General features: G+C 51.7%; 1 protein-coding gene across 4 annotated transcripts in view; it reads right to left on the bottom strand.

Annotated features, from left to right (window-relative positions):
- Window positions 1-25,135, bottom strand: part of PAX5 (paired box 5) — a 144,622-nt gene extending 119,487 nt beyond the window's left edge. Inside the window, exons 1-3 of one of the 4 annotated variants that reach the window (XM_084898762.1) lie at window positions 24,953-25,135; window positions 11,421-11,586; window positions 5,854-6,051 (exon numbers count right to left, since the gene is read on the bottom strand). In XM_084898762.1, the coding sequence (XP_084754888.1) occupies window positions 5,854-6,051; window positions 11,421-11,586; window positions 24,953-24,998 (410 nt within the window). In that variant the 5' untranslated portion in view covers window positions 24,999-25,135. Of the gene's footprint in view, window positions 1-5,853; window positions 6,052-11,420; window positions 11,587-17,617; window positions 18,962-24,952 lie in introns of those variants that run through there. The other 3 variants (XM_084898763.1, XM_084898764.1, XM_084898765.1) reach the window with 3 other exon arrangements.
- Window positions 25,136-25,642: the final 507 nt, after the last annotated feature.

Raw genomic sequence — 25,642 nt, 5'->3', positions numbered from 1 at the left:
AGAAAACGATGCTGTGTTCATTTTAGGAAGACATCCCTTTCTCAGGAGCAGCTCTGGCTCCATGAAGTCACTGAGTGACATTAGGGAGTTTCTTCCCTTCACTGGACCTCCCCCCTCTCCCCTTCTGTGGAACGAAGACTGGCCAAGGGACCTCTCTGTCCCCTGAAAGCCCTCAAGCTCGTGATTCTCCTTGGACAGCCACAGGAGGAGTAACCTCCCCAGCTATCACAAGAGGATGCATGAATTACTTTGAAACTAGAAAGGGTTAAAGTGCTGCCAAGAGAGGCTTAGCTTGGCTTTGCTAAGAAAAGTCTACAGCTGAAACCGATTTGGCTCAATGGATAGAGCGTCAGACTGCGGACTGAAAGGTCCCGGGTTCGATTCCGGTCAAGGGCATGTACCTTGGTTGCGAGCACATCCCCAGTAGGGGATGTGCAAGAGGCAGCTGATCAATGATTCTCTCTCATCGATGTTTCTAACTCTCTATCCCTCTCTCTCTTCCTCTCTGTAAAAAATCAATAAGATATATTTTTAAAAAAGAAAAAAAGAAAAGAAAAGTCTACAAAAGCTTCACGGAAAAGCTTCCTGGGGCTGGGACCAGGGCTGGTCTGGCTTGTCTTTCCAGGGACCTTGCTTTAGTTCTAATGGGAACCTGCTAGTGACCCTGGGCAAATCGGTTCCATCCTCAATTCAGTGACAGTTGGAATAGGGCACTCTTTGCTGACTTGAAGTAACTGAATGAGGTCCTTCAGCAGAACCTTCTCCATGAGACCCTACACCCCGTATGTCAACCTGGGCCAAGCCAAAGTCCCTTTGAGGTCTGCAAGGAAGTTCCTTCTCTTCACTGGGGACAGGGTGGGCAATAATAAGATGTTCAGCTCCTTTGGGACAGTTCTATTCCAATCTCCAATTTTTCTCTTTTAAAAGAACACTTATTAGAGTTTTCCCTCATCATAGAAGGACTTTGTGCTCATTGTAGACTATCTGGCCAACAGCTTTAAAGGAGACATCTAAAACCACTTTGGGAAAAGAACAAAGAGCACCACCTCCACTGAGTGCACCACCCCCTCTCTGGTGCAGTTGACTCTTAAACAGCACAGGTTTGAACTGCGTGTGTCCACTTACACAGAATTGTTTTCAATAAATACAGTTGACCCTCAGTAACCCAAGGTTTCACATTCACAGATTCAACCAACTGCAAATCAAAAACAGTACTTCCTTTTTAATTTTTATTGTTGACAGTATTATAGGTTCCCCCCATTTTTCTCCCTTCCCCCAAAACAGTATTTTTAATCTGAGGTTGAGAATCACAGGTGTAGAGTGCCAACCGTGTGCATTGTTCTATACCATTTTATATAAGGGACTCGAACTTTCAGGAGGTTGGTATCCACAGAGGTCCTGGGACCAATCTCCAGTGGATACCGAGGGACTATAGTGAAGGGATTGGGTACCCTGGCCCGGTGGCTCAGCTGGGTGGAGCGTCATCCTGTACACCAAAAGGCTGCAGGTTTAATTCCCAGTCAGGTGCATACATAAGCAACCTATCAATGTTTCTCTCTCTCTCTCTCTCTCTCTCTCTCTCTCTCTCCCCCTTCCTCGCTCTCTAAAAATCAATAAAAACATATTCTTAGGTGAGGATTAGAAAGAGAGAGAGAGAGAGAGAGAGAGAGAGAGAGAGAGAGAGAGAGAGAAAGGAAGGAAGGAAGGAAGGAAGGAAGGAAGGAAGGAAGGAAAGAAAGAAAGAAAGAAAGAAAGAAAGAAAGAAAGAAAGAAAGAAAGAAAGAAAGAAAGAAAGAAACGAAAGAAAGGAACGAAAGAAAGAAAGAAGAAAGAGAGAGGGAGGGAGGGAGGGAGGAAAAGAAAGAAAGAAAGAAAGAAAGAAAGAAAGAAAGAAAGAAAGAAAGAAAGAAAGAAAGAAAGAAAGAGGAAGTAGGTAAGCAGTCTCAAAGGCTTGCTTCCCAAGTTAGGATGAAGAGCAGACTTCACAAACTGTCACCCTCAGGCCACATCCATCACTGGACAATTTGTGTTTGGCTTACACAGTATATTTATTTGTATTTGAATTAGTTCTAAGTAAGGAGCTCTTACATAAATAAATGGATTTCTAGCTTCTCTTGGGGGGAAAAAAAAATAGAACACCTGGCAATTCTGACCCCACCTTCTCACAAGGCAACGGCCAGTGGGTGCTCATGGAGCTGCCACCCCAGGTTCCATACCACTGGGCCCTGATCTGGGGCCACGGGACTGATAGAGAAGGACGCCTCCATTTCTCCCAACGTTTGGGCCAGCTCTGGGCCAGTCACCTCCACCTGACACTCAGGCTGGAGTCCGAGGCTCCATCGTGCAGGCTGTGCAGCAGCCCAGCATGTGTTTGTCCTGAAGAAGCCACAGCACCATGATGGTGTGTGTCCCAGGAAGTCTCCCACAAGCCACGCAGACCTGGTGCCACGCTGTTTAACCCCAGGCCAGTCACGGTTTCCCAGGCTGGTCCCCCAGACGACAGAGGGAAACCACACGCTTCTAGGGGTGGACAGTGAAGATGACCCTGTGGCCACCACAACAGCTACAAATCCAGCCACCACTCCCTCCCTGACGGAAGTTTGGGAAACGTGAGGTGTTGCCTCCAAGGGAGGCAGGGGCTGGGAGAGGGCGCTGTGCACCCTTTTACACAATGACATTTGCAAGGCGGTTCTTTAGAAGCTGCCTGCATTGGAGGGCAGTGGGAGCTTTGCTGTCATATCGCAAACTATGCCGGGGCGGCTCAGGCTTTCCTGGGGGAGGAGGAATGGCATGCAGCAACGTGAGACTGCTCCACCCTTAGTTTGTCTGCATTGCAGAGTCAGTTGTTAAAGGCACCAAGGAGCTCTCACTGAAGAATGTGGTGAGGAGCCAGAGAGCACTCCCAGAGAGAAGCCCCAGGGAGGAGCATGGGAGAAGGCCACGGACCACAGAGGAGCCTGCAGACGGGCTGCAGCACCTGCAGGCTGCCAGGCTCAGAAATGCAGAGGGAATGACTGTCCTACTCCTTGCCTGTCTTCTCAGGGACCCTCAGTCTGTCATTGGCTGAGTCCTACAGGGCGGTGGTAGAAAGAGCCCAACCATCCTCTTACCATCAGGGGACCCAGACCCTACTCCCTACTCCCTTCTCTATCTCAAAATCACTCTGCACTTCCCCTCTGGGCCCTGGTTTCTACATCTGTCACAGGATAGAGTTAGCTTTGGGGGCCTGTAGGACACATTAAAGCACCTTAGAGGCACAGCCAACGGGGTCACCAGTATGGCCCCAGCAACCAGCAGTCAGAGCCACCCCCCCCAACTCCGGCCCAGCACAGCTGAAGGCCCAAAGCACCAGCTGATCCACAATTCCCCTCGACACTCCTCCAAATGCCCCCTATTACTCTCCTCCACAGCTGTGATCACGGCTCTCTATTTCGTACGTTTCTTTCAAATAACTCACTTTTTCACTTTAATAGGCAACCTTCGTTCTTTACTATAGGTGGGGTGGGAGAGTTCATGAAGTTCACACGCACTGGTTTGGAGCACCAGTTACCTGTTTCTAAAATACATTCAAACAGATTCATCACAAAACCGTTTTCATCCTTGTGTTCCAGAGGATAGAAGCTGGAGCCCTAAATAAGTGATGCTTGTCCTGCAAGGCATTTTTTTTTTTTCATGGAAATTAGTTACCAGCGTTTAAAAATAGAGATTTCGTGTGTACAAGTATACCAGTACATACACACACGCACACACGAAGTCCTAGTTTCCAGCTTCTCGTAAGGAGGGAAAAAGCCTGGCAAACACGGGGCTCACGGTCTGCTGAGAAGCAACTGCCCTTTCTACAGGGCTTGTCCTGTCTAGTTTGCCACAGACCCAACCTTTCCCTGTCGTCTTGTGCCTGCCCTGCTTCATTTGTTACATTATCTGTCTGGCCCACTTAGGTGTTAAAGTTTGGGACCCTCCCACGCAACCTAAAGTTATTTTATTTTATTTTTTTAATATATATATTTTATTGGTTTTTTTTTTTGTTTTTTTTTTACAGAGAGGAAGGGAGAGGGATAGAGATAGAAACATCAATCAGCTGCCCCCTGTGCACCCCCTACTGGGGATGTGCCTGCAACCAAGGTACATGCCCTTGGCCAGAATCGAACCTGGGATCTTCCAGTCCGCAAGCCGACGCTCTATCCACTGAGCCAAACCGGTCAGGGCTAACGTTATGTTTTGATCCGCCAATTCCAGGTATAACCTACACTGGGAACTCTGTGGGCCCCAAAGCCTGATCACGGGGTTGGTGGCGGCTCCTCTGCAAAGCAAGCTGACTGCTCCTTCACTGCTCTGTGCAGCCTGTGCCCGCTCCACGTTAGGGCTTTGGGACACCTGGGAAAAATATGCTGCTTTTGTCATGGAAATCCTGCAACACACCAAAAGCAGGGGACCCACACAGCACACTGGAGCCCCTCATCATCCAGAAAAAAAAAAAAAAAAAAAAAAACAGGCGTCATTCCTCTGGAGCCCACCACAATAGTTGTCATTTTGTGCATAATTCGGGCTGTCCGGGCTTCTACATGCATGCCAGAATCCCAGCCCGGACTAGGAGCCCCTCTGGGACAGAGACTACGAGACGAATTCCCCTCTCTCTTCTCAGCACCTTGCCCAAGGTAAAGGTTTACTGAGAAAAGAAAAACAGGCTAGTGGTTTATGAAATAGCAGGACTCAAAACGTTAGCACCTATTCACACATCACACTGAGTCACAGTGGGAGGAATGACTGTCGGACCTGAGGGAGTCTGAGAGACACTCTAGTGTGACCACCTTTCCGGGGGGCGTGAGGGTTCCTGAGCCCAGACAGGCTCTGCACTGACAAGAGCATGGTATGACCTTGACAAAATGGGAACTGCTCACGTTTTCAGTGTGCTGGTTTCTCTTTTCTCTGTGGAATTTATAGAGCAGTCATTTCTGTTCATCTCAATACCTCAGTCCCTGACTCGGTGGGTTTAAGTGGAGTTGAGGCTGCACCATTCACAGTGGAAACCCTGCTTCCAGGAATCTGTGTGTAAAGCTCTGAGAGCTCTGTTGGCTGTATCCTGGATTAGACGGGAGAGGAGAAGGAGCCCTGGTGGCTCCTGGGAAGATCCCGAGCCTGGCACTCACGGTATTTCTCTGGCACTCACGGTATTTCAAGCCTGGCACTCACGGTATTTCTTTGTGTCCATGGGTAAGATTTGGGGCTGACGGGGAGAGGGCAACTCCCTAAGTCCACAGCACCTTAGCATCCCGAACATTTTTCTTGGAGATCACAGACCCGCCAAGGCCCTGGGCTCAGTGACAGGAGGGGTTCTCTGTCAAGGTCACCCTTTGTGCTTGTGGCAGACCTGAGACAAGGAGCTAAATCTCCCAACCCCAAGTCAGGGCCTTGTTCCCCACACTCAATGGCTCAACCTCTGCTCCAGCTGAAGGCAGGGCTCTTCCTCCTGGGAGGGTCTGAAATGGGCCAGTGCTAAGACTCGGAGCCTGGGCTTGTGAAGCAGTGACACTTGAAGGCCTAATCAGGACAATTCACTGTTAAGTGCTCCACCCACAGAATAGGGGAGAGAGAGTGATGCAAATCAGAAGACTCTCAAGCAGCCATGGTGTTGGCATGGCCTCCTCTCCCTGGGGCTAGACCTCCTGCCCACTTTGGAGAGAAGAGAATGGCAACAGAGAGACCCATCTGGCCCCACAAGCAGTCCTCCTGTCCAATGTCCCCTAAGGGGCCTTGGTGAACGGGGAGACCAGATCTTCTGAAAAGGCACCCACAGAGATTCTAGGATCCCCCACTCCACCCAGATCCCCGGCCCCACAGGCAGCAGCCTCTCACCTGTTGATGGAACTGACGCTGGGCACTGTGTCATTATCACACACTCGCTCCGCCAGCAGCCGGTCCCTGATCTCCCAGGCAAACATGGTGGGGTTTTGGCGTTTATACTCGGCAATTTTTTCCACCACTTTGGGCGTGGCAACCTTTGGTTTGGATCCTCCAATTACTCCAGGCTTGATGCTCCCCGTCTCATAATACCTAGGACCAAGGAGAAAGGAGCTTAGCCATGAGGAACCAGCAAAATGGATTCTGACAACAAAATAATAGGCCACTCTGTCCAGGAAATGTACAGATCTGCCGCTGTCCAATCAAGTGGCCACTAGCCATATGTGGCTTCTGAATATTTAAAATGTGGCTCATTTGAACTGTACATACTGTAAGCTTAACACGCGCCAGATTTTCAAAACTTAGTACCAAAAGAATTTAAAATATCTCATTAATAATTTTTATATTGGCTATATGTTGAAATAATAATAATTATATATCTATATATCTATATATATATTTAGATATATATATGTATGTATATTTGAAATTCACTGTACCTGGGGTTTTTTTTCCTTTTTAATGTGTTATTAGAAAATTTTAAATTGCATAGGTGACTCACATTTTATTTCTGTTGGTCAGGATACTACGCATTTACTTATTCCTTTATATTGATCTACCATTTTACAGTTTACAGAACTCTTTCAAGTCAGTTTTCCCATTTGGTCCCCACACCAGTTCTGAAGCACACAAATGTTTTGAATGAGTGAATGAATACATGAACGAGTCCCCACCTACAGCTCTAAAACAGAGATCCAGAGAGGTTAAACGGCTTGCTCGTGGTCACACAAGACCCACCGGCCAAACCAGGATCGTGGCCCAGCCTCCTGAGCTACGATTTCCCCAGACAGTTGGCTTGTGCCTTTAATTTGCCAGCTCTCTCATCTGCCTTCCGTAACACTGTCCCCTAAAGCACAACTTATTTTTCCATAAGAAACAATCAAACAATAACCCTGGTGTAAACGTAAAGGGAGTATTAGATTCCAGAAGTCATTGAAACTGTAAGTCCAAACCCAAGCAATCAAAAAACCAGCCACGAGTCACGGCAGCTCTTCCAAGGACCTCCCCTGAGGTAAACGGCTGTTTCTAAGGGCATTTCCATGCTATCAGCTCGTCCTCGTTAATGCAAATAGGATGTCAGGGTTTTACAGTAAAACCGAGACCAGGGAGAAGAGTGCCATGAAAGATCGTTTCAGAGGGAAAATGGCTTGATTCCTTTTCTGAATCTGAGCTTCGCTGGATGTCTCTCTCAGCATTGACGGAGGAATTCTTGACTTCCTCTTGCAAAGGGGAGATTACCTTGCCGTTGAAATTTCTTTGGAAACAGAAAGACATCTTAGAAACGACTGGTAACTTTCAAATCTGACAACAGTTTGTAATTGGTAAAGGAAAGAGGTGATCCGCTCGTGGGATGGGTAGGAAAAGTTACCCAGAATAATGGCTGGTTACCTTTAAAGAGAGGTTGAAATGCTCAGCCTGGGTAAGTCTGGTTAGGGCCAGGTCTGTGAATATTCTAGAAACAGATCAGATAATCTGGGAGCAGTGACGTGGAAGTGGAAATTCTATTTTTCTCTGAGAAGAGTGGGTCATGTACAAATTTGGACCGTAAGGCAAAATCCAGCCTGTCCTCCCTCTTTTTGTAATTGCTCAAAAATTATTAGTCACAAACACGTTTTTAGAAATAGTGAAGAAAATACTTTTTTTGCTGGAAGTCTAAAGAGGTACCTAAATCAAGGCACAAGGCAATTTCTGCAGCCTCCAATTATCCTTTCAATTTTACAGTAGAAACCCATGTGCTACTATCAACACAATAGCTTCTTATTTAGACACAGTGCTCTAAGGTTTAAGAGCTCTTCCTTGAATGATCTTGATCCTCACACCAATCCTGAGAGGCCAGTAGGGACTGATAGAAAGGAAACCAATGATCAGAAGACTACGTGACTTAATCCCGTTTCCTTCTGGAAGTTAGGGGCAGCCCCACCTTGTAAACCTGACTTTGAATCTGGAGTTCCCCCCCATGAGGGCACACTGCTGCTTTGGTTATAAAAATGTAAATAATAGTGATAGTAATAATAATCCCTTGCCATTGCCGAAAGCTTCACTGTTTACCAGGAATTTTATCACGGTTTTTTTGTTTTGTTTTGTTTTTTTCCCCTTTATTCACCCAGTCATTCAATAGTTACCCTCATGGGGCAAGGAGTACAGACACACGGACAACCTTGTGCTGGATACTCAACATACATTAGTTAAGTGGAGCTGCAGTATTCAGGCAGCACCTCTGAAAAGGAGGCCGGATGAAGCTCCCCCACCCTCAGCACTTGTCCTGCTTGCATGGCTGGGGTGGCAGAGCTCGGGCTCTCCGCTCATCCCACCCAAGAAGGCTATGCTCTTGACACGAGAAGTCACCCGGCTACATGCAACAGATGAGCAGCGCCAACAGCACATGGCAACCAACAGCAAGGAGCATCCGTGTGAGAGCCAAGGGGTGTCGATGCTAGTCGGCGGCTCTGACGCTACTGTGCTGTGTGACCCTGACCAACTCACTTAGACTCTCTGGGCCCCAGGCATCCCATTTGTAGACTACGGGGAGGATGTTGGCCCTGCTTGCTTCGCAGGGCTGTGGTGAAGACAGAAATGCAGCATGGTTAAGGAAAAAACTTTGGCCGAAACCGGTTTGGCTCAGTGGATAGAGCGTCAGCCTGCGGAATCAAAGGTCTCAGGTTTGATTCCGGTCAAGGGCATGTACCTTGGTTGCGGGCACATCCCCAGTAGGGGGTGTGCAAGAGGCAGCTGATCGATGTTTTTCTGTCATCGATCTTTCTAACTCTCTACCCCTCTCTCTTCCTCTCTGTAAAAAAATCAATAAAAATTTTTTTTTTTAAAGAAAAGAAAAAAAACTTTGCAAAACATAAAGAGCACGTGCTGCTGCGGATTAAAATCCTTGGAGCGTTTATTCCTATGGAACACGCCACCCAGTTCCCAGTTGCCTGACCCTCCCAGGCGGGCCCTCGTGAAAGAAGACAACAGCCAGGCTTTCGGGCTGGATTTGAATGGGCCTCGCATGCCATCAGGCTGTGCCTCTCAAGCCCGCCTGGCGCTGGAGCTCTGCGGACTGAATGCCCACACTCCTGGCACACCGCCACCTTCCCGAGATGGCGGGGGTCTCTGCCAGCCCCGGGGTCTCTGCCTGTCTTGCCAGGCAGCCTCGAAAACCACGGCCACTGCACGCCACACGCCACACGCCACACGCTCTTTACAATCTGTCGCCCGGTGTGCCACCCGTCAAATCCTTTAGTGACCAAAAATAAATAAGTAATAACTCAGTGGATGGAACAGCCCTCGTTCAGAAATTCCCAGTCACACTGTTTTAGGGGCTGAACTTGTTTCTTAAAAAGGCAGTTCTAATTAGAGTGACATTTTGTCCACTGTGGTTCTTAGTTATGAAAATAATGAGCTATGAAATTCCAATTTATTGTTGACAACTTAAACGGCCAGGCACCGGAGCGGCGCGTAACTTCCAAGTTGCCACTCTACCTAGTGACAAGTCTATTCGGGGGTCGCGGAAGGCTGCCAGCTGAGCCTGGGGAGGTCCCTGTCCCCTTCCGTCTCGAGGGGAGATGTGGAGGGCTCCCGGGCACCGGAATAGGAGGACCCGGCAGCAAGAGGCCCCCTCTGAGAAGGGTTCAGCATCTTGCCCTGAGAAGATTTCAAATCGCAAGTAAAATGTCGGCTCAACAAAGATGTCTCAGCAAAAAAACAAAGGAAAGGCCTTCTTTCACTCCTCTCCCTCTCTCTCGCTCTCTCGCTCTCTGTCTCTCTGTCTCTGTCTCTCTCTCTCTCTCTCTCTCTCTCTCTCTCTCTCTCCTCCCCTCTGTACAATGAAGAGGCTTCCCGAGAAGATAGCTAAGATCCATTTGGCACTCGGAGTCTGATGCTGAGATCATCTAAAAATATTTTCTGTCCTCCTCCTATTTTTGTCTTCATTTCTCTTCCTGTTTCTCTTTTTTAAATTAATCACTCTCTTTTCGCTTTGTTTTGGGCTGTGTTTTGTTTTTCTCTTTCTCTTTCCTCTACCTCCTCTCTATTTTCTTCTACTCTCACTCTCGTCGTCTATTCAGGAAAACCACCTTCTGATACGAATACCAAGGCCGATGTGCTGCCTTCCTCCTTGAATTCTGTCTGGTGCTTGTTTGCTACCGCGTGCTAAACAGCCTCCATGGCTGAAGTGACCTTAGATGGGCAGGCGAATGAGGAATAAACTCAGGGATCAAGGTCCCTAAAGGGGCTTCCTTTCAGACCTCTGGCCTAAAACTTTCTCTTGGTCTCCAGCAAGCCCCGCCCCCCCCCCCCCCCCCTCGGCCCAAGGTTAGCAACTGTCCTTCCCCTTTCATTTGAAATAATTTTTTTTAATTCCAGCAGATGGGAGGGAAAGGGCAAGCAAAAAGTCCCAATGTCACTGACATACTTCAAAATATGTATTTCCTATCCAGGCATCTGTTCTCAAACCATAGTGCAAGCTACAGGACAAAGGTTGTTCTCTGACCCGGGAGAGAAATCCTGAGAGAGCACAGAACAGCCATACCCGGAGACTGCTCCTCGTTGTCAGGGCAAACCTCTAACAACTTCACGTGGCTGGCAACAGACCTGTGGCTCTGGTCTGGGGGTATGGCGAAATGCCCACGATCTGGGAATCCTTAGTATGCTCTCTTCCCAGCCTGGGTACTGGCTGGCTGGCTACATCTGAGCCAGTCACTCTAGGTTTGCTTCCTCATCTCAAAGCTGCTTCCCGGGATGGGGCTGAGTCTCGCTCGCCACAGAAAATCAACACGAAGGCTAAAGGCTGTACCGCCCTCTGGGAGAATCAGTGTTGTTAGTATTTGGCTTGCAGCAAATCGCTGGGTCAAGTGGCAACTTTCAAATGTCAGACTTGAGCGTTGGTGTCTGTTTGGGGTTGTTTTTTTTTTCCTCCTCTAATTGAATATATACTTAGGATGCCTGTCGCTATGCAAGAAACACAACATAGGGAAGAAGAAAAAAAAATACTGTAGCCCAACATGAGGTTGATGTTATCAGTCCAAAACCGAAAAATGACAGACGGCTTTGTAAAAATGGAATGTGTTTTTTGAAAACATTAAAATGAAAAACTGAACTCTGGTCATTCTGGTGATTTTAACTTGTGGATTTTCCACCCAGCCCTGCCCAGGTCCTGAGCTTACCTAAAATGCGCAGGGGAAGTTTTCAAGAACCTCTTACTCTTGGGGTTGTCTGGAATGATTTACCAGGCGTTCAGAAAACATGCCATCCCTCCTGACGGAGTCCCCATCCCCCATGTCACTGGGGTTTTCCAGCACCACTCTAAACTGAGTGGCCTCGAAAGGGCTTTGCAAACTCTTAAGGGCTGTGCGTGTGGGTGACGCGCCACAATGATTCTCACTGCGGCACTGGCACACTGGACAGCGGCTGGGTCACGTTTTGGGTCATTATTTTAAAGATCAAGGGAAACCTGGAGCTCCTGCCTTTACCTGCCAAGGATTTTGCTGACACAACCATGGCTGACCCGAAGCTGCCTGGAGATGTCGCAGGGCCTGACCCCTTGATGAGCAAGTTCCACTATCCTCTGGCGGACTACATCCGGGAGGGGCCGTCCATTCACAAAAACTCCCCCAAGCTGATTCACTCCTCCATGTCCTGGAACAGATTAGAAACAGAAAGTGAGGGAGAGGGCGGTTAGAACCAGTCACATAGACGGAGAAGTCCTGCCGGGAACATCCAGAGCCCCTCAGATCAGAAATGGCTGCAAGCTGGACATCTTGAGCCTGGAGTCTGATCATGCAGACTACATTAATACCTCAGATTGCTTTGTAAAATTAGCCTCAGCCTTTGTCAATCTTCAGCCAGTCAATTGGGCTAATGAAGGCAAGCATCGGCATACTATGCTTCCTTTAGTTATTAGGATTTTCTGTGCAATTCTTTTTTTTTTAACAGTGGAATATGTGAAAGACCTCAGTCTATACTAGGGACACAACTTACTATGTACATGATACTGAGGTCTAAGAAAAAGCCCCCGGGAGAAAATACATTTTAAAAATACATCAAATTTAAAGACATTGTTAAAAATAAAACTCTTCCTTTTAACAAATACTGTATCTTCAAAAGTGAAAGGGACTGTCCCAATAAACCTGGATCTCAGGGGTGGGAATTTTTTTTTTTAATCAACAATCTGATTAAGGGCTACGTACTTTTTAAATTTTTTAATAGTATCTGCGTGGTGCTGAGACAAAACCCAACCACTGCCTTGATAAAAATACTTTCTTTAATTATATACCCAATAAAACTGAGGTGGGGGGAAATAAACAAACAAAGATGAAGCTGATGTGCAGATTTGACCACTGTACCTTCTCCGAGCACACAAAAGAAATGGATCGGAGGATCACATTCATTTCACCCTATTGCTCTACGATTTACTAAGAAGAAGTTTCCCTAAAATTTGTGGGGTGTTTTGCAATTGACAAGCAGCTATGGGCTAGTTCAGGGGACATAAAGAAGGCTTCTGGATTCAGGTTTTACAAAGGCTCTGGGACAAATTTCAAGTAGAGTCTGGGAAAGTATCTTCCCCCACCCATAAGCTTCCTTACATCCGGGTCCGTCTGGAGGGAAACAAGGATACAAGTAACTGAAGCGCCATCCCAATAAACACAGAGGGTAGCAACATTATTGACCTTGTAGTTATTAACCAGCCACTGACATCTCTGAAGCCAAAAGCCAAAAGCGAAGTTCAAGCATTTGCCAATGCTTCTGGCAGCTCAGAGGCCTGGAAGGGGAATAAACTAAACTGAGACTTGCCTGGGACTGGGCTATACCAGGGAAGCCAGGGCATCTTGGAGGTCACACACACACACACACACACACACACCAACTCTGAAACACAAAATAGCCACCTCATCTCAGCTCTCAATCCCCTCCCTAGCATTCAACTACTATTCAGATTCATGAACAACATCTGAAATGGACGGGGGAAGGGAATCCATAACATAACCTTTTTTTTTTTTTTTTTTTTTTTTAAATGCCAAACCAATTCACTGAAGTTTCTCAGGAAGAGTCTGAATTGGATATTTCCCCAAATTTCCAACCTCAGGCTGATTTCAAGGAAAAAAATACAATTTTATAGATAACAACAGTACTAAATTCTAGTTTTAAGCTGAATTTCTCTCTGATTTTCAAAATGAATTTTAGTTGGTATTGACTGTTCTAAAACACCCCAGACACAAGAAAAGGAAAAGCTATCTCATACAGGATATTTGCCGTTAGGAATATGATTGCTTCGTTCATCTAAAATCGGAAGACGTAGCCACCGCTGGTCAAGGGTCTTAAGAAAGCTTTGTTCTGGGGTTGGGAGCATCTAATAAAAAAAAAGGTTGTATGGATCTTTCAAGAACAGGCTGGATTTAAGAAGAAAGTAAATTCAAAATTGGTACAAGCTCATCAGAAAGGACAAAAAAGGAAGCTAAAAGCCCTCAGCACACTTTTAAGATAACCTGTCAGTCTAGGCATTGTGGCCCATCTGCAATAGCCTGTTCCCTATACCGCTGGTAATTTAAACTTTCTGCCCAAAACACAATGCCAACCTTCAGGGCAGTTCAAGAGCAGCTCTGTAAGACATTTGTGAGCTTTGGGGGCCGCTTGTATCATGGAAACTCTAAGTGACAGCAAGCCCTATGCTCCTGACCGCAAAGACTAGGCTACCGATACTTGTCCAGAGTCTGATCCACATGTCCGCAGCTGACACCAGACCCGGGTAATCTGGGATCCCTGGGAAAAAAACCCAAACTCACTTAGCTCTCTCTGCCTCTGTCATAGTCCTATCCAATAAAGCAGGGGTGGGGAATGAATGTCTGGGCCCCCGGCCGTATAAGGCCAGAAAAATCATTTGGTCTGGCCCTGCTAAGACGTTAGGGGGTGAATTAATTAAATGTTTGTCCAAGTAACAAGCTAATTTTTAAGTTTATAATTTTGTATGGCCTGCACATGGTGTTATAGATATCCAAATGGCTCTTGGCAGAATAAAAGGTTTCCCACCCCTGCTATATAGAGCATTTCAAGGGTGGTAGGGGGGTGATTTACAACTGTGATCTGAGAAGGCAATGTCTCCCGCTTACCCTGAGATTAGAAAGAAATAAAACTAGATGCCTGAGAGAGAGGAGGCAGGATGGGAAAAGAAAAGAGGAAAAGTGAGCTATTAAGGGAAAAGGTGCAAAGAGTGGGAACAAACAGCAAGATACGAGAGACTGGAAAGGAAGCCTCAAGTTAGGAAGGCAGAGGAGGAGAAAATGGAATGGATTAGCCAAAACAGGTGAAGAAAAGAAAGGTGAGTATGGCGCACAGAGGGAAGCAAGGAGACCAGAAGGAAAAGGGGAGGACAGATTCCCCAGTGAAGGGGAATGGAGGGCTGGGTACTTCTGTGAAGGGGAAGGGTGGGGGGGGGACCGTTATTTTCTGGAACCCTAGGTTCAGCCCTGCATCTGACAGAACACAAGTCCAGCCTCTACTTCCTATGGACTCCAGCTGGGAGAGAGTTCATCCCATAGAGGGTGCATTCATTCCCCACACGGACTCAGCTACTCTTTTTGGGGCCAAGTAGAATTTACAGAGGGACTGACACAAAGATAGATGGAAACAACTCAAGGCAAAGACCAGGAAACAGACACAGATACAAGGGAAACAGCCCTGCCCCCACAGGACTGGCAGAAAAGAGTTCAAAGGAAGGGGCTCCGGGAGAGAAAAATGGTTGAATTGCAGATGCCCCCGGGGCCTTTGTGGCTCTGGTCTGGAAGGGCCGGCCCCCACAGATGCTCCTCAGGCCCAGATAAGAACATGCTTCCCACCAGGGCCCTGTCCACACCCTAGACTGGGCATGGGGTCTTTGAGAGAGGGCCTCTGCTGTCTCAGTCCCAGCTTTCACTCCAAGACTTAGAGAGCTAATGAAATTTCTCTTAGGGGTACCTGAGGGAATGAATGAAGGGACACACAAACATGCCAAGAGGAACACAGGGAAGAGCAGGGATGACATTTCATGAATGGACTCTTAAATGACAGGCAGATGCTGACACACATTGACAGTCAAGCCATAGATACAGAAATTTTCAAACCAGACACAGCACCTTGCACATGTGTGTACCCACCCAGACATTCCACTCTTCTCTTTCTGGAACCTAAGCCCCTCACCCTCCTCTTCGGTTAATCCTTGAAGGCCCAAAAAACCAGCTCCAGGTTTGCCCTTGTGAACTTCCTATCAGTCCTTTTGTCTCTCTGGCCTCAGTATCATACTCTATAAAATGGGTGTGCCTAAAGGTTTAGACAAATCTCAAGTAGGAGACTGGTTATAAAAGTGCTTTATAGCTAGTAAGCATACCTGGGGGAGGGAAACATCTGGGGAGGGTTGCGCTGATGAGAGTGATGAGTCTGGAATAAGGGGTGGGGGCAGGGGAACTCTGAAGCCCATTTCCAGGCAGTGCCTGCCCCTGCCCCACACACCATCTAATCTCTCCCACACAAAGCTGTCCTGTTCTGATGGAGCAGGGAGAGAGGGTAGGAGTGTGAAACTGACCAGGGCCAAGAAGGGAGGTGAGGAGATCAGACTTGGTCTGAGCCCCTACTAACTCAGGGATCTCTAAGGGGTCTACTGCATACCCCACTCCCCACCTCCAATCACCCACAAACTGAGGCCCTGGAGGGTATGTATACATTGTGCAAGCAAAGAGCTTTGGACATCTGAATCCAGCAGGCCCTGGAAGCTAGGCTGTCTGGGGCCCAGCCCCCACCCATGCTGCCAGGGAGTTGAAGATGGGAGGAGGGAGCACTCACTCTCCAGGGGGCAAATGAAGGCCAGGACCAGGAGGGACAGATACGCAGCATTAGCGGTTGGCTAACAACATCTGGAAGTAGCTGCCTTTTCCACCCTCAAGATCACCGAGTCTGACGCTCTCTCCCAGGGCTTGTGCAAGATCTCTGGGGCACCCCTCTGGGCAGAAGGAGGCTGTGAGGGTCTGTTGATCTCCCCCCTCTCCCATCCCCAAGGAGAGAAGTGCAGGGGTCAGCCCTCCCCATTTTGTCTCGGCTGAGCTAAGAGCTTGCCTACCAGAGAGCATTGACCCCCCAACTCGTTTGTTTTCTGGCTCCCTCTGTGAGATCAGAGCCTCTCCCGAGCCCAGCTCAAGTGTGCTCAGGAGAGGGCTGTGGGGGGCGCTGGGGTCACCACGGACTGGAAACTGTTTTGGCACAGGCCCCAGAGGAAGAGGAATCGTTCGGGCTGGGACCGGAGCAAATGGCTTCGCTGCGCAAGCCTCCTCCCCACGCAAGGCTCCGGTGGATTACTCCGACTGGGGAGCCGGACACAAAGAGAAACACCTGCGGGCAGTCAGCCCCTATGGCCTCCATCAGCCTTTCTCTGCCTACCGGGCCACTCGGCCGCCCTCCGGGAGAAAAAGGACGAATTCGCCCAGGGAAGCTCGCCTTCTCTCCAGCCGGGTCTCTGCCTGCCTTTTGTTAAACAGGGGACCCACGGCTGGTTAAGCAGGATTTGGGGCTGTCTGGAGGAGAAGCTGGCTTGCTGGAGGACTCCCAGCCGGGGAGCAACCCTATGACCTGCGGGCCCGTGGGGAACCCAAGCTGGGCACCGGCTGGATGCCGCCCAAGCCCGGCGCCTGGTTCCGGCCCAGCTCTGCAGCGCGCAGAAGAAGAAGGGAAACGCGATTCGTTCCACTTGGTATTTCCTTGAAATCTCCGAATCTAATCCGGCGCTAACTCGCCGTGAGAGAAGCGCATCCCACAGGGAGGCTATGCTAAAGGGACTGGCAGATCCCGGCGGGTCTGGCAACGGGCCACCCGCCTCGCCCGCGCCCCAAAATGACCCTTCCCGTCTCCTACACGCTCGGCGGCGTCTTTGGAAAGCGGAGGAGCGCCTGGATGGTGACTAATTGGCTGCTTCTTCATTTTTGTTATTTTTTTTAAGGGGAGAAGTCATCGTAAGGCAAGCGTCCTGCAGAGGAGGACTGGATGGTGTCTTTAAAGGTCTGTGGATGGGCTGGCGGCTTCTAAGCAGAAGCTCAGCTCAGGGACCTCTACTTGGTTGATTTTTTTTTTTTTTTTCAAATCCCACTCAACTCCAGAACGCCTTTGGAGCTCTGGAACGGAGGTCCCGCTTGTCTCTCAACCTCTTCCTTCACACCTAGAAGCACACAGGCACTGGTTGGGGTCCCCCTTTTCCCTCCAAGCCCTGTTTGAAAAAAAGGCGCTATCCGGGTTTGGGTGTGTGGGGCGCTGTCTGAGAGTCAGCCTGACCGACCTTTCGCTACAACTTGGTACCCTCCAGCTGGTCCAGCCGGAGGCCTCTCCAGGTGCCGGCCAGGATTCTCCCCCCAGCACTCTGAGAATTCGCTGCCAGGGCCCCCGGAAGGCTGCAGAAAAAGCTGCTGCTCGCTGCTGCCTACGTTAGGCGTTGGTGGAGACGGGACTCCCGGTGCCAGGTGCTCCGGGCCCAGGCGGCCAGGCACTTTTTTCCACATCCCTTGCCTGGAAAGCCCTGCACTTTGCAAACTTGTCTGCGCGGCTAACACAAGTCCTGGGTCCTACCGGCCTTAGCACCTGCCCCCGTCGTCCGGCACCCCAACCCCGCCCCGGGCCGGAGAGTGAGAGGAGAGAAGCGAGCTCGCCGCCTACTTACTATGCATGGATGCAAACGGGTCGTGCTTACAGTGTATTTCCATCGGGGCGCTCCAGACTGCAGGCCGGCCCACGCCGCCGCCTCCCCGGCGCCAAGGGGCTGCCCAAAGCGGCTACCAAGCCGCGCCGCCGCCGCCGGGCCAGGCACTGTGGAGCTGGAGCTCAGAAAGCACTGCTGTGGGCCGCCCGGCCGGCCGGAGATCGGAGACGGCCGAGAGCTGCTCCTAGAGGCGGGAAAGCGCGCTCGTGCACTCCGGCTGGAAGTGGGGCGCCCACCTCCTGGTGGCTTCCTTCCCCGGGCTGGCTCAGGCGGCGGCTCCGGACCCGAATAGGGGTAGCTGCAGCCGAGGCGCCCGCAGCCTCGGGGGCATGGCGTAGGGACCCCCCGTCTCCGGGGCGGCCGGCCGGCGCCCCTGGCCTCCGGTCGGAGCGGCGCTGAGGAGGCCTGCGGGGCGCACGGCACTTGGTTTTACTCAAGGAGCAGCGAAGCCCGGGGGCTGCCAGGCTGGTTCCGCGGCCTCGCCGCCTCCGGAGCCTCCCCTCGGCCCCTCGGTATTCGGTGTATTCTTGTCTCTCTGCTTCTCTAGGTCTCGGGGGCTCCTACTTGCAGCCTCAGCCTCTCTCCGCCCGCCTCTCCGACGTCTCCCACGAAGTTGCAAAGAACTTCCTCTCCGGCGGTGCAAGGGGCCCAGCGGGGTTCGCAGACGTTTCCGCTGCTGACGTTGGGGACGAGACTCCGGAGTCCCGGCGAGCTTGCAGCCCGCATTACCCTGGGACCCGCTGCCTTCAAAGTTCCCGCGGCTCCCGCTTTCCCCCCATCGCTGGGACCAGGAGAAGGGACCACAGCGACAATCTCCGCCTCGCCTCACGCCCTCCTCTTGCAGCCCCGCCGCCCTCTCTCGGAGGGTCTCGTTCTACTGTCTTTCGGTTGCCTCTTCCGGGACGGCTGCCGCGCCTGCCCCAGGCGTGGAGCAAGGGACCGAGGAGCGAGCGGAAGGTCCCCTCCGCCGCCAGGGCCTCCGGGACTCCTGGTGCTGAGGTGGAGCCGCTGTCGGCTTTGCCCGCGCTGCTGCCGCCGCCGCCGCCGCCGCCGCCGCGGGCGCTAGCCCTCGCCTGCTCGGCGCGCACAGTGCGCCACTGCGCCGCCCCGGAGCCGCTTTCAGGACCCGCTGCGTGTGGACAGCGCCGCCCGGGGCTCAGCCTCCCTCCGGGCGGGGGCGGGGCGGGCGCTCACATGCCAATCACGCTTCACCGAGCCAATCAGAGCGGGGGCAGCCGGCCCTGGCCCGAGACGCCGCTCCATTGGCTGAGCACCCGGGAGGCTCCGCCTAGTTAGCGGGTGCTTGGGCAATGGGAGAGAATGGGAGGCGGGGCCAAGGCAGCGGCGCCACGTTCATTGACAAACGCGCGCAGCGCGAAGGCCTAGTGAAGCCGGGATGGAGGGAGGGAGGGGGAGGGAACCCACCTAGTGCCTGGAGAGTCCCCGTGGCACATCCTCAGGGAGCCTGCCCTCCACGGTGCGGCATTGAGACCCTGAAGTACCCTGAAGGCCTGGGGGCAGCCAAGGCAGGGGAAATAGTCTCCAGAAAACACACACGCACACACACACACACACACACACACACACAAAACGGATGTTGGAGAAAGACGAGTACAATAGAGAACCGGCTTTCAATCTAAGCACCAACAGACTCGCGTGGGCACATCTGCCCCGTTCTCAGTTTTTTCACCTGCAAAATGGGCAGAACTGGCTTACGTGGTCTTTAATGAAACTCCTGCCGGTGGAAATATTTCATAATTGTATCAAGTAGTGCCTACTAAGCCGCTACCTCCTCGTCCACCCCTCTCCTTCTTTTTACCCCAGGCGCTCCCAAATCTGAGATAACCAAAAGGCAGAGACATGGAGTTGGGGGAAAAATTGTCACATTCCTTTAAAGTTGATAATCAGGGTGCTCCTGTAGAAGAGGCTATCTGAGGCTTTGGATTGGGTTGCCCAAACACCTGAGCCCTGAGAACCTCTTTTCAACTCCAGGCCAGGAGCTGCCGGATGCTTTGGGGTCTAGTTATCCGAGCAGCTGGAGCCTTCTGTCCACAGGGGCAATTCCACATCTGGCGCAGGGCCTCTTGGGAACTGAATGAACCCACACCGGTCCAGTGCTAATGAGGGTCCCTGAAGCTGGTGGGTGGGTGGGTTCATTCTATCTGCAAGGTCCCTGCCAAGCCACACTAGGCATGCTACCTTGCTGCAGTTTTCAGCTGTTGAAAAGACCTGACCTTCCCTCTCCAGGGGAATTTATAACAAAACCTTCCTGGTCTAGAAAGGCGGGGTTTTTGACCAAGGAGTCCCAGTTTCTCAAGGGGGTGTGAGAACCTGGGGCCACAACCAACGGAGCTGTTCTTTGAAAAGGAAGCATGGGGCAGGCTGTCTATACCCAGGAGGCAATAGTTCTGTGAGCGCTTACCTATGCCAGGGTCCTGGCAGAAACACTGAAGATTCTCCTGGGCCAGCAGCTCACGGGAAGAGTCCCAAGTCCCACCATTGTGCATTCAAAAGCACTGATCCTCTCATATTAAACATAAATCCAACAACACAGGGGCTCTGGGATGCCCACGCCAGACCTGGACTGGTAAGGAGGACAGAGCACAGGTTGACTCTGAGAAAACTCCCAGGTCATTCGGTCTCCCCTCTCTCTACCTCTGCCCCCTTTCTCACACCCCTACACTGGGTCAGTCCCCTAGCCCACCTTCCGTTCCTGTCCCAGACCCAGCTGCCCCTGAACCGCAGTTAAGTTTCCTGCGCTGACCGTCCCCACCCCCTTCCAGGCACAGCTGCAGGAAACAGTCTCAGGCGAGCCTCTTGGGGGTCAGAAGATTTCAGGTGCAGGGAAGTGGGGTGGTGGCATTATCTCTTCTTTGTCTGGAGCCCGGCCTGTCTGGATCTTCACACACACACACACACACACACACACACACACACACAAAGATCATAACAGCGCAGAGATACCAGGATGAGTTAAGGATTCTGCTTTCGCGACACGATGGTGGATTGAAAGTGACTAGATTTCTTCAAAGGGGCGACTCTGCGTTCCCACAAGAGAGGCAGGGGCCAGGGGTGGGGTGAGGATGCCTTGAGGGATGCAGCAAATGACATCTCCACCTCCATCCTCCTCCCCCGGACCCCCACTCCCCGCTCATTTCAGGCCTGGAAACCCAGGTTTTAAAAAGCATTTGAGCTAATAGGGCCCTGAGGCTAAACTGTCCCTATTTTACAGATGCGGGACCTGAGGCTGAGGCGGGATGCGACTTGTCCAAGGTCACACAGGGCTGGAGGAAAGGCTGTGAGCCGGGCACCTTTTCTCATAAGGGTCCCTCCAGAGCCACTCTCAGGATGGCAGGATGGCGGGCGTTCGGGAAGGGGCACAAGGATACGGTACCAAATCAAAGCACCCAGCTAGGCGGCTTTCCTTCCCACTGGGGAGGCCTGGACAGAGTCCTTGGAGCGCTGCCGCGGTGGGACGGAACAGAAATAGCTCCGATTCCCATTTCGCAGAGGAGGACAGAGTCAGGCTGCCTAACCTCTTTGGCCAGGGCAGCTCCTATCGCGCCGAGCGCGCTGAGGTCAGAGGAAGCCTCCCTCTGGGTCGGAGGTAGTGCACGGCCTCCGGGAACTTCTAACGCCAGGAGGCATCACCAGACCTGGCATCCTGGCCACCTTGCCCAACCTTACACCACCGAACGACGGCTCAGAGCGACCCCATGGCCAAGCCAGGCTTCCGCGCCCCGGCCCAGCCTCCGGAAGCTCGTGAGCCTGCGAGTCTGGGTCCTGGAGGAGCGAGGAACGGGTCTCCACGCCGCCACCCTGAAGGCGGCCGGGCCTCGCTCTGCGCAGCAGTCTCGTGGTTTCATCCTCCGTCCCCGCCCCCCCCCCCCGCCCCCAAATCTCCCACCCCTGCACCCCGCTTCCCCGCAGCAGGACTTTGGGCTGGACCCTGAGCTAACGAAGCGCTGGAGGCAGGAGACCTGGGACGAATCCTTCCGGGAAGAAACCCAATTTATGTAAATGGAATTGCCGTTGGAAGTTTGCTATTGAAAGAAAGCCCATGGAAAACAATGTTTGAGAAGCCAAAACGCCTTCAGAGAAACGACCCCCTCAGTCCTCAGCCACTCAACCTGGCTTCACTCGGACACATTCCCTCCCGCTTCCCCGCTGACCGGGGCGCAGCCCCTCCTCCTGCGCCCCGCGGCGCCGGCTGCCACAGCTCTGCAGGCCTGAGATCACCTCCCGCAGCCGAGGCCAGCCCGTTTCCCTGCTCCTGCTTCAGGCAAAGCGAGGCGCCCAGGGCTCAGACTGGCTGCTCCGTTCAGTTCAGGCAGAGGTGACAGCCATCGCTGTCCTAACTGGGCGGGTCCTCCCTAATCCTCATTTCAAAAACGTCAAAAAGAAACAACAACGGACGCCAGGGGTCAGAGCTGATGCCTGCTCCTGGGTCAGGGGTCTGCTATGCCTGGCCCAGGTCCATCTGTAAGAATCTTGGGAGTGAGTGACAAAAGGGAAGAGTTGAACCAGATTTCTCGAGAACCATGCCAATGGTCTCTGTGAGGATTTTTTTTTTTTTTTTTTTTTTTTTTTTCGTTACCAGCGCACACCAAAGGCCAGGCGCTGCCGGGCACCTCTGGGACTGCCTTTCTCTGGCTAAAGACTTTAGGCGGTGGGGCCCTTCTCCTAGAGCTCAGTTTCCCCATGAATCTAATGGGGAGAAGAACCCCTGAAATGAGGCCTCTCAAGGTTCTGAAAGATGAAGATGGGGTGGGGGGTAGAGAATATTGTCGTCATTCATAGCCTCATTCTAGACTGGAGGGCTTGGTGCCATTACCTATCCTGGTCTCTCTGGCCTTGGGGAGCCTTAACTAGCACAGCAGCTGGCTTGCCCAATTATAGTTTTTCTCCAAGGATGCCCATGGAGGCAAGAGGCGGGGGGGGGGGGGGGCGGGTATTGGGGAGGTAGGTGTTGTACCTCCAGCAGAAATGAGAGGTCAGAGGTCAGAAAAGTCCTCCACAAGTCCTTACCCCTCTCTGGACCTGATTTTCCTTTTTGGTATCACAAGAAAAAAAACTAGACAAGGAAATCTTTAAGTGGCTCCCTGCTCAAGGTTGACCTCAGCCGATCTTGTGCTTAAAGCTAGAAGGGCATGGATTCCTTCCCCCTTGTATAGGACGGGGAACTGAGATCGAGCGACAGAATGGAATATGGTTCTGAAGGAAGGAAAGGGAGGTCAAGAGGCCCATAAAAGGCCTCAAAGTTAGGAGCGGGAGGAAGTCCACGTAAAAACCCCAAAACAAGACCTGGATGCCCCCAGCCTGTACTGCTTCTTGGCTCTCCTCTTCCCTAGTGAGGCCCAGGCTGGGGCAGACAAGCTGAAGGGCAGTGTCACCTGAGATGTTCCCAGCTACCTGGGACAGGGGCCCTTTCTCCAACCCGTCAGTGAAGAGGGGGCGTGGCTCTTAGAACTTTCAACTCTGGCCAGCCTAACTGCCCCTCCCCAGGCCCACCCAGACCCATCTCCATGAGGAATGAAATGCTTTATTGATTAAACGATTATTCAGGCGATTGAACTAATCAAAGATCCCATCGACTGCCATGAATTACATTCTTTGTAGACAGCTCCTTGGAAAAGGCAGCAGGGGCCAGCCCCCCCCCCCCCCCCCCCCCCCCCCCCCCCCCCCGCACACTCACCCATTCCCAACACAAACAAACCCTTGTCCCAGCACAGGCACCTCTGGGAGTCCCACCTCCTCAGGGACTGGGGGAAAGAGGGAAAAGTGGGGATAGAGCAGAGAGCGTCTCCCTTCCTGCACTCTCAACCTGGGGGGTCCTCTTCCATTCTGCCTCTTCCATTTCCGCCCCAACTTCTCGTCACTCACAGTTTTGGAAACGCATCTAAGCCCTGGGAATTGTCCTGGGTTTGGGCTATGAGATCACCAATCTCCTGCTTTCTGACCTATGTTTAGGGCTGAGGAACAGATGGGAGCTCATCGATCCACAGGAATGGGGGAAAGGGAGTTCTTGCCCAGGGCATGCGTTAGCACGCTTGGCCTACGGAGAAGAAGAGGCTCCTATACCCAGCTTTTACCTCAGGGCAAACAGAGGCTTCCCGCTGCCTGCCACCTCCTCTCAGATATAAACACATCTTGCTCCTCACTGCCTGGGCCTGTGGGAGGCACACCTGGGTCTGTCAGAAAGGCCTGTCTGCGTACCAGCACCAGAACTGGATGCCCAGAGGAGGCACACATGTCCACCCTCCTTCTGCTCCCCTCCTTTGGAGGGGCACCCACAGAGGAAACCTGGGCACACCACACACACACACACACACACACACACACACACTGGTGTTAGAGGCTGGTCTAGGTGAAAGCAAAGGCAGGTGGGGGTCCCTAGAAATGTCTCAACTAACATATAGGCTTGCCTGCTCTCTCACCTGCCCATGCTGTGCCTGCCGCTGGAGACCTTTTTCTACAAATGGTAGGCTCAACGGTGCCCACAGAGAGAAGCAGTGCACACAACACACTGAGGGTCTGCCCCGAGGACTTTTCCTGAATTCACACTTTTACTCCTGGTTCTCCTAATAGAACGGGGCCTGAGCCTGTTCACAGGCTTAGCCCAACAGAACCCCACAGGCCCTAGACCCATCCCTGTGCCCAGAGGTTGGCACTTTTGTGTATATGGCATGTACACAGGGAACAGCTGTTGACATATACACATCTTTCTCCACTTCCAAAATTACTTAGAATATGACCGATGAACACAGACCTTTAGAAAGAGTAGATATACACTCAAAGACTTATCCAAATTATATATATGACACACATTTTGGACACAAAAGAACAGTATCCAGGAACAACCAACTCATAAACACACTAACACATGCGTGAATATAAAGACACCCAGGCACATAAACTCATGAGTACACACGCTCAGACATTTGAAAATCTGGTATAGAGGGACACACGCACACACACGCATTGTCACTCCTGCACACTCTGAAACCCATATGTAAACACACAGACCCAACCAAACTTTCAGACCCCCAGACGGACACCTAACATAAATACTCAGAAATGGAAGAAAAATAGGCAAATTCTCTGACACTTGGAATGGTGCAGAAGTCCGTGCATAGACTGGTGAAAAGACACACAAACGTGCCACAGACAGACAGGCAGTCCATCCTGCCAAAAAGAATGAGGCCCCCTCCCCCAGGGCCGAAGCTCGGGAGGACCCGCACCCAGCTGGGACCCGAAGTTCAGTTAGCGCGCCTGGAGCGGGGATCGCGGTCCTACCTGTCCTGCCGGTCCGAGGAGCTGGGTAATTTTTCTCTAAATCCATTTTGATTTTTTTCAGAACTTGATGGAATGGACAGGGGAGGGAAAAGTTTCCACTTTTTTTTTTGTGCTCCTTTTTTTTTTTTTTTTCTTTCCTTGGTGTCAGGGGCCGCTCACAGGTCGGAATAATTCAAGCCTTCCGCTCCCCCGCCGAGCTGGGGCAGCTGATCACTGAGCTGAAACTAAACGTTTTAGGTGGAAAAAAAAAAAAGCGTCCGAAGGCACCGTGAAATGATTAAGGAACTAAAGAGCTTCTCGCCATGTGAGATCATGTCCTGTTCTCGCCAACATCACAAGATGTCCCCAGACACGCCGCGCCCCCAGCGTGCGGCCCCGCGCTTACCGGCCCCGGAGCCGGGCGAGGGGTCCGCGCTGCGCACAGGGGCTGCTCCGCGGGCCGGACGGGGCGGGCCGGGGCCGGAGCAGCGCTGAAGGCCCGGAGAGCAACAGTGTCGCAGCCACGCCGCCCCGGACTTTTTATAAGGGGTTGTGGGGGAGGAGAGAAGGAAGGTTTCAGAAAGCCGGGAGCTAGCTAGCCCGCGCACTTACGGGAAGGGGCCGACCGACCCGAGGCGAGCCTGGAGCCCCGGCCTCCTCCAGGCAGCACCTTCTGCAGACAAACCCCTGCGACTTGACTTCGCGGCCCTC

This window comes from Pipistrellus hanaki (genome assembly GCF_964339955.1).
Source record: "Pipistrellus hanaki genome assembly, chromosome: 11".
Taxonomy (NCBI): domain Eukaryota; kingdom Metazoa; phylum Chordata; class Mammalia; order Chiroptera; family Vespertilionidae; genus Pipistrellus; species Pipistrellus hanaki.
Note: the sequence above shows the minus strand (reverse complement) of the source record. Positions and strands in the feature narration are given on the sequence as shown.